Genomic DNA, 11,023 nt, shown 5'->3' with positions numbered 1-11,023 from the left:
CATGCTTCACACAATTTTTAGTGAGTATGCCCCCTGGTGTTTCAGAGAATGTCTCAATACATACAAAGTATAAGCACATTGAGTACAGGGTAAACATTTATTTCAACTTGGTTTTAATCATGAAAGAATGCATGAATCAAGTATAAAAAATAAGTTATTATACATTAATGCAACATCCAATTTTAAAAACACACACACACACACACACACTGATGAACCTATTAATTTGTCAAATATTGTTAAATTGTCCTGTTATGTCCTGAATATACTTAAATTATATAATTTTCCTTAGAAATGGAAAATATGACGTTGTCTTGAGTTTTTGGATAGTCAGTACAAACATTCACATTGCAGGGATCCAGATGAAAACAAACAGCTAAGCATCTGACTGGGCTGGCTCCGATGACAGCGGGGTGGCCGTCACCTTCCACAGCTCCTGTGGACATTGATAATAATGTTGTCAGTTAAAAGCTTACTGAAAAGGTATCCACTGCATATGTTCCCATTCAAAGAAGCAGCTAGCCTGTACACTAACATATTTTGTTTTTTAAATCTAAATTTAAAAACAATCGCACCAGAGTTAGCTAGCAGCTCATTTGCATCTGTAGGCCCTGGGCAGGCAGACATAACAACACAAAATAAATACATTAAATCGATGTTTCACAATCACTATAAAAGCCTACATAAAATCAATTAATGCACATGTCACTAAAACTCGACTATAGTGCATCAGCTCCAGCAATAATTGATGTCAACATGTTTGTCCAGACTTCAGCCAAGCCTCAAGTTAAGTTTTAAATATAGCAACACTTTCATTAGTAGGGATTGAATTCCACCTTCTAACTACTGCAATAAAGCTTTAGTTCACAAGAGGGCAAGACAAACTAACAGGATGTGTGGGTACCGAGTGGACATAAAGCTAATTATGCTTTGTTATCCTTCCAAAATATTAAGCCATTTACAGTAAATAAGGGGGGGGGGGTGGCTGATCAAAAGAGGCTTTGCCAAATCCACATAATCCTTCTAATTTTGTAATTTGGGGAGTTAGTTGTATGATAGTAAAGCATCTGAAAAGAGTCAGGCATGTTTATCAATCCAAAAAGATATTGTCATTTAAAGCTGGGGTGGAGGATTTTGGGAGATAATGGCAGTTGGGATAGAGATTTGAATCCAAATACCTCAACTGCTCCACTTGTTCTCTTTGGTCCCTCCCTGACATGCTCTAGTCTACACCAACAAAGTTGTGCCAAAGTGAATGGACAGTCCCAACAGCCAATAAGAACAGAGAATCGGAGCCTCGATCTGATTGGTCAAAGTGTCAGCTCATGTTAACTTTGACCAATCAGAAATCATATACCCCAGCTTTAAGTTTGATTCATTTTACATAAATGTGGTTTGTTACCAGGTGGTCTATGCTCTGGTTATCATGACACCATTAGTATTTGAACCAATCACTGCAGTTCTCTGCCCGAACGTTCTATAAAAACGTTCTTTCCAACGTATTTTTATGAACATTTATTTTTCTATCAGATTTTTGTAAAAGCTTATCAAGACACCGAACTTTAATATCATATGACTTTTTTTACTATTGAAGACCAGGTTTCTCGAGGCTCTAAGCAATAGAGTGTTTTTGCGTGTCCCTTACCAGTTGCTCTATGCGTTCGTACAGTAGAAACTGTGTGAAGTTAGCGGGGACCTGCTCCACTGTGAAGCCCACACGCCCGTCCTCGTGCTCCTGCAGCTCGGACAGACAGTGCCGGAAGTGGTTGTAGGCGTCGCATGACACGTCCATGTGTCTCAGCGTGAAGTTCATCCTTTAACGCACACACACACACACACACACACACACACACACACACACACACACACACACACACACACACACACACACACACACACACACACACACACACACACACACACACACACACACACACACACACACACACACACACACACACACACACACACACACACACACACACACACACACACACACACACACACACACACACACACACACACACACACCAGGTGAGCCTAGTGAGTATTGCCTGGGATGGTAGCTGAACACTAGTCAAGCTAAACACTGACAGTTTTGTTTATGACTGGCACACATCAGCACATTAAAAATTAAACCAAAGAAGCTCCCATGTCCCATGTTGTTGACCATATTTGTGGCACAGGGTGACAAATAAGACACAGAGAAGCTGTTTAACATTGTACGTGTGGAGGCAACCAATCTGATTTATCGTATGCTGCTGTTGTGCCATTTTGCTATTATTTTCAGCTCCATCCAAATTCCCAATGCCACCCACAGACTTCTAGTGTTTGGTAGGCATAAGGTGGTTTATGCATTAACATAGTATAAACTGCAATAGGCTTTTACTTAACATTTTGCCCTCACCTTTTCTCAATGGAGATGAAGATGGTGCAGGTGTGAGAGAAGCCGGTGCACAGTCGGTACAGGCTTCTGAAAAGGCCATCGGTCAGATCATCGTCATAGCAAACTGGTGACAAACAAACAAACAAAATCACAATAATTACTCTGCTTCTGCGTTTTAGGATTGGTCAGACATGTATTCTATTGTAACCAGACCTGTAGGTCACTACAGCAAGGTGCAAAGTTGAACCACCAGAGGTCAGCAAAGTCTGACCTCTGTGTCTATAAAAAGTCATCATAGAATTTTTCCACTTTTTTTTTTGTCATACAGCTTGACATGATAATACATCAAATCTATGCTTTTCCCAAATTTCTTTTTGTTTTATTTTTAATTTACAAATTTTGCCTTGCAAAATTCAAGTGAAATAATAAAAGGGGAGATGGAAAATCATCTATAGAGTCAGCGATTCGGCAGAATTTGCCAAATAAAAATCTGGTGTTAATACACAGCCTGGGCTCTGTAAACTGGTATATAAACAAAAGGGGCCCACCTTAGCTTACAACTTACCCATTTACAGAGCCAAAGCCGTTTTAAATGTTTTTTTTTAACAATGCACACACAGTTCAGACAGGTAGCAGATTGTGAGGAAATATTCATTCATTTTGACAAAAAAGTGATTTTGACAACAAGCATTCTCTAGAATCGCTGTCACTGTGTCAGCTCAATGACCTTTTGAATGAAGCATGTTTTCATTTAGATCGGCTCAATGACTTACTATCAGCAGCAATGATGAAGTGAGTGTCACTAAACATATCCGCTACTTCCTCCTCTGTCCAGCTGAACTCCACGTCAGCATCTACATGGATCAGACCAATGAGAAGAAAGACACTTTACAGAACAGAGGGGTTGAAAAGAGGAGATTCAAAATGTGAAAATGCAAAAGGGAAAAGTCATAGAATATTGGCTGTCAGACAATGTGTTTACGTAAATTACTGACAAAACTGGATCTGTGTGTTTGTGTTGTGTGTGCGAGTGTGTGCGTGCGTGCGTAGTGTGTGTGTGTGTGTGTGTGTGTGTGTGTGTGTGTGTGTGTGTGTGTGTGTGTGTGTCACCTGTACAAAGGTCATGCTGGAGCCAATCCAACTGTCTCACTTTCACCTCACCACCTGTTTGTCAGATAAAGACAGGCATAATCCAGATAATAGATTATGAGTTTTTCTTGGGTTTTTATTGTACATTAATCAAAAAATCATAAAGAAAATGATTGTGCAAACAATTGCATTCACTTACTGTGAATGTGATATATACAGATAAATGTTACTAAACAATTCTAATGCTAAATTAGATGGTTCAATATTTAAATATGCGATCCTATAAATGTAATTGGTCATCGTTATAAGTGGGTTATTGGTTACTCTTTTTTTTATTGGTGAGAGATTTCTGTCCAGTCTGACGGCGTACAGACGGTAAGACGGCAGTGTCGATGGTAAAAGCTGGAACTATAGTTAGTTAGATGGTTAGTTAGTACGAAAGGAAATAGACAGTAAAGTAAAATAATATCACCTGCAGGCTCCATCATGTGTCTATTTAATGTTACATTTCTGTCGCACATCTTTAGAAGGTCTTCTCCCACGTCTGTCAAACACAATGCAAAACACACACACTTTCAGCGGTGAAAATGACCAGTAAAACAGGTTTACAGGATATGGCTGTTGTTTGCACACCTACTTATTAGTTGCACTGAATTTAAAATGCAATTCACCAAATTCTCAGTTTTGAAATACTTAGAGAAAGCCGAATATCATATGTTATAAATGAGGATCTCTGCTTGACGGTCATCATACCTGTGCAGTAAACTGTTTTGGCTATGGTTGCCATGACGACGCTGGTTAAGCCCATTCCTGCTCCCAGCTCCAGGACTGTAGCTCCTCTGAACATGGCGCGCTCATAGAAGATGAAATCGGCCAATAGAAACGCACCTCTCCAAACCTAATGGATCCAAACAGCGCGTAACGCACTCACAATAGGGCTGTGACATATCATACCGTCCGCGATATTAATACCGGTATTCATTTTTAAGTGATAACAAAATGTGTCATATCATGATAAGGTGACGTAATGACGTATGACCCATTTTTGTTCCCTAATGTGCATAGTGCTCAATAACAACAACAACAACAAACACACACACACACACAATGGTTAAGGGAGGGGAAACGGACAGACACAATGGAGAAAGTTGAGGAGATTGTTCTGACCTGTTTTCCAACATCGTCCAGGGTTGTGGCCATAGTGTGCTCTGGAAACATATCAAGTATGAAGTTTAGAGGGCTGCCGTGAGTACAGTTCGTAGGCAATTAATTAAATTCTAAATCAATAAAAGTGAACTTAAAACGACATTTAGCTTCAATGCATTGGTTCATTTAATCAGTAGCCATGTAATAAGCGTTATAATGTATAGCGAACAGGTCAACCTCGAGGAATAAAGACCTTCAAGGCAAACAGGAGCCCGACGTAAATGTTACATTTTTAATCTTAAATTTAAAACTGTGATGAAATGATATAGAAACAAGGTCCAATCCAGGTTATTCTTACCGATTCTTATAATATCTTTAAGGCATTTTTCATCTTCATCATCTAAATCTTCCTCTTCCTCCAGGGCCGGGTTGGACTGCTTGAGAATGATGGGACAGACCACGTCTCTGCCACTACATTCTGCAGGCTTTGGCCTCGGCCTGGGGAATGAGAAGAATGGAATGAAACACATCTATTTTGGATGACAGCCATATTGTCACAAGGCAGACTACATTTTAATGAAGAGGTTAAGAAGGATAATACAGCATAGCCATAGCCCCTCCAATAGTATAACAGGGCAAAGCAGCAAATACAGGCGCTTTCATCAGTGGGGTCATATGATCAATCACCATTGTTTTAAATCACTGTTTGATAGATAGGAACTTAACAGACAACACATTCCATGGTAATCCGAGACAGTGCATGAAATAGGCCACGCCCATCGTGGGGGAAAACATTGAACAGCACTCCATCCACTTTGTATTGAAGGAGACCTGTCTTCTGCAAACAAACTTAATTAAAATTTAATCAAACATCCATTTAAGAAAAAAACGTTACTTTCTTGAAAGCCACGACTCTTGTTTGTCTATGAGCTGTTTTTGTGAAAAATAATTGAGTAGTTTTCAATATTGAGGTGTTTTTGTCCGGTCGGACCGGGTCGGACCCATCGTGGGGGAAACCGTTGAAAACCGTTCCATTCACTTTGTATTGAAGGAGACCTGTCTTCTGCAAACAAACTTAATTAAAATGTAATCGAACATCCATTTAACAAAAAAACGTTACTTTCTTTAAAGCCACGACTCTTGTCTGTCCATACGAGCTGTTTTTGTGAAAAATTATTGAGTAATTTTCAATATTGAGGTGTTTTTTTCCCGTCCGTGAGGGTTAGCCTATGGTTAGCCTACAGCAGAAGGCTAACATTAGCCTAGCATTCAGCACACATTAGTTAAGAGTTTTGTCTCGATATTGAAAATCACTCAATACTTTTTCACCAAAACAGCTCGTATAGACAGACAAGAGTCGTGGCTTTAAAGAAAGTAACGTGTATTTGTGAAAGGCATGTCGTATTACGTTTTTATTAAGTTTGTTTGCCGAATACGGGTGTCATTCAATATAAAGTGAATAGAGCTGTTAAGCGGAAGTGGCTTACTTCCGGGACATGGGACCTCTCGGCTCGAAAAATTACAACGGTAGTCAATGGAAAGAAATGTATTATTTTCTGGTCCCAGTCATGAAATGCCTTCGATTACACATATGTTTTGTATGGATTTAGATGGTATTTTTTCATGCAAAGAATGGAACAATTTAGCGAGTAGAAGCTGGATACGGTACAGCTCTTCGCTGCTCTTGACACTTATGATATACGTCACCACCACTCGCACCAGCTTAGCTCAGAAACATGGCTGTGTCTTTAATGCACTTTACCGCCTTCTTTCAATGACAAGACAAAAGTCTTCAGCGTGGCGAAAACCACTACACAAGTGGACATGTGGAGTTTCAATTTCTCGAGTGGGGAGATTGTTGGCGTTGTCCACGCCAGCCATTAGCATTAGCATTAGCACTGTCAGTCGAGAAGTGGAGGGAATGTGTTGAGGTGACGTCACAGAGGCGACAAGACTTGTAGTTGTTCTCGTAAAATTTTTTCAAAAGCCGTTAGACGAATAATCATACAACATACCGTCAAACTCTTCACATGAAAAATTATCATTTAGACCCATACAAAACATATATGTAATCCAAGGCATTTAATGACTGGGACCAGAAAATAGTAGATTACTTTCCATAGACTCCCATTCATTTTTTTTCAGCCGAGAGGTCCCATGCCCCGTAATTCCGCCACTTCCGCTTAACAGCTCTATGGAGCGCTGTGTATTGTTTTCCCCCACGATGGGCGTGTCCTCCGATTATGATGCGTTCCGCACTGTCTCTATAGGATAACATATTTTAGTTTTAACCTTAACTGTGTCCCTAAAACCAAATATTTCCCTAACCTAAGGGGGTTAATTTATGGCACACACCGTCAACCATGTTATATTGTCAAGAGTGTTTCCATACCGATGTGTGATGTCCAGGTCTCCATCCTCGTCTAATGAAGCCTCCACACTCCCCTCCTCTGTCTCTGTCTCCTGATTGGCTGTCCTGTCTGCGTCCCCGTCCTCGTCATCATTCTGCTCCGTCTCCTTCAAGGCTTTCTCCGCTCCATCGCTGTCACCACGCTCACAGTCTGACAAGATCTTGAATTTGGAGATGAAGACTGGATGGATGGAATACAGAGAGAGTGAGAGAGGGTTGTGCGAAAAATATCAAATGAAATGGCGATCTGTGTGGTCTTAATACATCTCATCAAATTACATTGATAACACAGCAGACAAATTGAGTCGTGGCTATTAAAATTAAAAACTTTAATTCAAAACCCGTACTGTGACATCTTTTCTGTTATTCAAAATATTGATTTTTGGAGTTGACTATACGATACGGATATCACGAAAAAGTATATCATGATAAATTGCCAGGATCGATTTTTTAGGTCCAGTCCTCAGTGTTAGGCAACTCTTAGAAGTGTAAATGGAAATCGCTTACACACCAGGCTGTCCCACACAGTTGAGGCGTGTCATGAGGTTGCTAGCATTAGGCAGCAGCAGGTGCACATCTGACAGCACAGTGTCATAATGGAAGGTGATCTGGTTCATGGCTGCTCATCAGTCATGGTCAGTGCCTGGGGTGAGACAGGTAGACCAGATAGAAAAACAAAAACACATATTATACATTCCTCATTTAGAAAGACTGTGGAAATACACAGCACAGGTTTGGGCGGAGCTAGTTTTGGACTAGCTAAGCAGTCAAAGGAACATTTTAGGAGAAGAGCCGCTAGCAAGACTGTGGTGTTAAAGCATGGACTTGTGCTACAAGAGAGATGAGGTCACTTCCTTTCAACTCTAGTCACACTGACAGATCTATTTCATCCTCAGCCCCAAACACACACACACACACACACACACACACACACACACACACACACACACACACACACACACACACACACACACACACACACACACACACACACACACACACACACACACACACACACACACACACACACACACACACACACACACACACACACACACACACACACACACACACACACACACACACAGCTCAACAGGCTGGGCCTTGCTCTCCATCAAGCAGGACCTCATCTATTAATATCCTGTTGACTAAAGCTAATTATAGCCTATAGCCTGAGCTGTTCATGACACCAGCCATGGGAGAAGTAAGCTGATAGTAAGAAACAAGCTGGAATGGACACAATAGGCTGATTTATATTGTCACAGTGCAGAACTGTTGATTAGTTTCTGGGGGAAACATCATATAATATAATAATCTTAATAATTGTTGATTCCAACAGGTGGATTGTTGGTTAACGTGGGGCTGCATTAGTTATTCGGTTGAACTTTAGTGAAGCGCGACAGCAGCAAGGAAAACATATGTAGCAAAGAGATCTGACGGATGACACACGCTGGTGCCTTCTTTGCAATGAACAATGAAACAGTGTTGTTGTGCACGCCACACGGTCTGGCTGCTTAAACGGAACACATATCATAGTTCAATCATTGTTGTCACTTTGCCATCTACTGTGTCAAGTTCCACAACAAGTGTAGTAGGTTTTGTCTTCGGGTAAATAACTAGGATTAATCCGTAGACTATAATAGGATTATCCTCGTTGTAGCCTACGTAGTTGGGAACTTCAAGCTAGTTTAACATTTGAACACCGCAGACCCGATTGCACACACCGTATAATGACTGACCTTTCAGATGACAACTGCAGAACACACACACCCCCCTCTCAGGCATCGCTCACTCAACTCAAACGTCCGTGCGTCCATCACTTAAACTGGTGCACCCTCGTTACTCGTCCGGACTGCAAACGGTAAAGTATGGCGACAGTTCCCCCTACTAGTCCAGGAAAAATAGCGTTTTTCATAGAATAAATTGTAAAAGAATTTTTTTCAGCTCAGATAATTTCTAGGTGTCCAGAACAACATACTAAAAGTCCTAAGAAATCCTAGTTGGGGAAATATGTTTAATTCTCATCAATCCGAGATGTGTGCCAATAAGGCGAGACACCAATAAATCCCAATGGTGCTATTTTTTTCCTTTAGTCCTATCAAAATGAAACTTTACACAATGAAAGTATCCATGAAAATTTAAATGTTTTGTATTACAAGTTTCTTTGAAAATGTATTTTAATATGCAAATGAGCTATACACTAATCGTACACGCCCAAAATAAACCCAAATAGGCTTAATTTTTTCCTTTACTCCTACCACAATAAAACTTTACATAGTAAAAGTATACTTGAAAAGTAAAACATTTTGTATTACAAGTTTCTTTTTAAATGAATTTGAATATGCACATGAGCTCCACACTTATTGAATATCCAATCATCCTACTGCCAATGGGTGATGGCGATGCTGCTTTTAGACTGGCCTCTAACCTGAAAAACTGCCTGGCTTATAACAGGTGCCTCTCATGAATTAGATCCCTCCCCCCCCCCCCCCCCCCCCCCCCCTAGCTAGTGTAATTTTTTACTTTTTTCAGTGCCATTCCCTTTCTAATGCCAAATAGACGAGACGTAGAATCACAGCCTGAAATGGCATGGAGAAAGAGGAGATTGTCACACACTTTGGGACCAATTAACTCGCCTTTTGGAATTTTATTTATTTTGACTATCATTAATTAATTTTTATCAATACCAGTATTTTTTATATGAAATAACAGATGTTTGTTTATCAATTCCAAATTTTTCTTTACCGGAAATCAATTGTTAAAACTGATAAAAAATTAATTATTTGACAACTTTTGTATGTGCAAAAGTTTGTGAACCCTGAGCTGCATTGCTTAAATGGAGCAGGTAAACACAATCAGGTGGGCCAAATTGAGTGATGAAATGGACCAATGTAATGAGAGATCTTTAGGGAAGTAATTGGGCGGCACCAGATAAAACAGAGATAAAACCAGGTCAGTGTAGGCCCACCAAAGTGAACCCATACAGGTCAGACATGCCAAAAGGGAAAGACAATCTCAGAGGATCTCAGGAAGAGAGATGTGATGTTGCACATTTGTCTGGGGACAGCTATACATTAATTTATTTGGTTCTTGTGCCATAAACAGCTTGTGTGCATTCAGATCAGTATGATGCAACAAGAGTACTAGCAAGTCTGTGTCATCACCTACTGAGACTGTGTCTTTTGTTCTGGCAGAGGCAATGGCAGTTTGGACAATGAGCACATCTGCATCGTGCTTTGCATGGTTTGTTAAACACCATTTTTTGTCTTACAAGTTTCTTTGAAAATGAATTTTAATATGCAAATGAGCTATACACTTATCAAATATAGGCTACCCAAAATATATCCGCATAGGCTTCATTTTTACCTTTACTCCTACCACATTAAAACTTTACACAATGAAAGTCTACATGAAAAGTAAAACATTTGTATTAGAAGTTAACTTATGATGGTCAAGGCTTTCCAGAAGGGGTTGGTTGAACGTCAGAACAGGGGTCACATCATACTGCAGAGCTTGAGTTGCCACAAACCTCAATGTTGAGTATATGCAGGATTCATCACTGGGATCAAGATCAATCATTGGAAGTAATGTTACTGAAGCTCTCCCAGGGTGTTCATCTAGAAGATGCAGGATCTGCATCATACCAGACCATGATGGCCTTTGAGAGTGAAGGAGTAGGGATGTCTTCCACAAAACATCCAGCTGTGATGTTTTGTTATCTGCTGGCAACAGAGCCAGTGGCTGATACACAATAGGTTCACGTATAGGAGGAATCATAAAGTACTGAATGTGTATGCAACCAACCGCAGCAATATCTGCAGCAGTCACTTGGATCTTTAAAGGAAAAAATGAAGCCTATGCGGATATATTTTGGGTAGCCTATATTTGATTAGAGTATAGCTCATTTGCGTATTAAAATTCATTTTCAAAGAAACTTGTAAGATAAAAATGGTGTATAACAAACCATGCAAAGCACGATACAGATGTGCTCA

The 11,023-nt window shown here is 40.1% G+C and overlaps 1 protein-coding gene across 1 annotated transcript; it reads right to left on the bottom strand.

Annotated features, from left to right (window-relative positions):
- Positions 1 to 194: 194 nt before the first annotated feature.
- mettl22 (methyltransferase 22, Kin17 lysine) lies at positions 195 to 8,854 on the bottom strand. The gene is made up of 12 exons (XM_080044519.1): positions 8,771 to 8,854; positions 7,543 to 7,674; positions 7,014 to 7,212; positions 4,980 to 5,119; positions 4,643 to 4,683; positions 4,229 to 4,373; positions 3,948 to 4,019; positions 3,497 to 3,550; positions 3,160 to 3,240; positions 2,408 to 2,510; positions 1,646 to 1,814; positions 195 to 436 (listed from the first exon to the last, which is right to left on the bottom strand). Exons 2-12 carry the CDS (start codon positions 7,646 to 7,648, stop codon positions 377 to 379), a joined length of 1,170 nt encoding a protein of 389 aa, XP_079900645.1. The 5' UTR covers positions 7,649 to 7,674; positions 8,771 to 8,854; the 3' UTR covers positions 195 to 376.
- Between the last annotated feature and the right edge of the window lie 2,169 nt (positions 8,855 to 11,023).

This window comes from Ammodytes marinus (genome assembly GCF_949987685.1).
Source record: "Ammodytes marinus genome assembly, chromosome: 16".
In the NCBI taxonomy this organism is placed as follows: domain Eukaryota; kingdom Metazoa; phylum Chordata; class Actinopteri; order Uranoscopiformes; family Ammodytidae; genus Ammodytes; species Ammodytes marinus.
This window is presented reverse-complemented; position numbering and strand designations above follow the sequence as displayed.

Bases quoted from the DNA above. Each gene is read 5' to 3' on its own strand.
- mettl22 (XM_080044519.1), bottom strand. From the start codon at position 7,648: ATGAACCAGATCACCTTCCATTATGACACTGTGCTGTCAGATGTGCAC. The intron at 5,120-7,013 runs GTATGGAAACAC...CTCATTCCCCAG, and splicing joins GACCTGGACATCACACATCG to GCCGAGGCCAAAGCCTGCAG. The intron at 1,815-2,407 runs GTGAGGGCAAAA...TGTGCGTTAAAG, and splicing joins TTCATCTCCATTGAGAAAAG to GATGAACTTCACGCTGAGAC.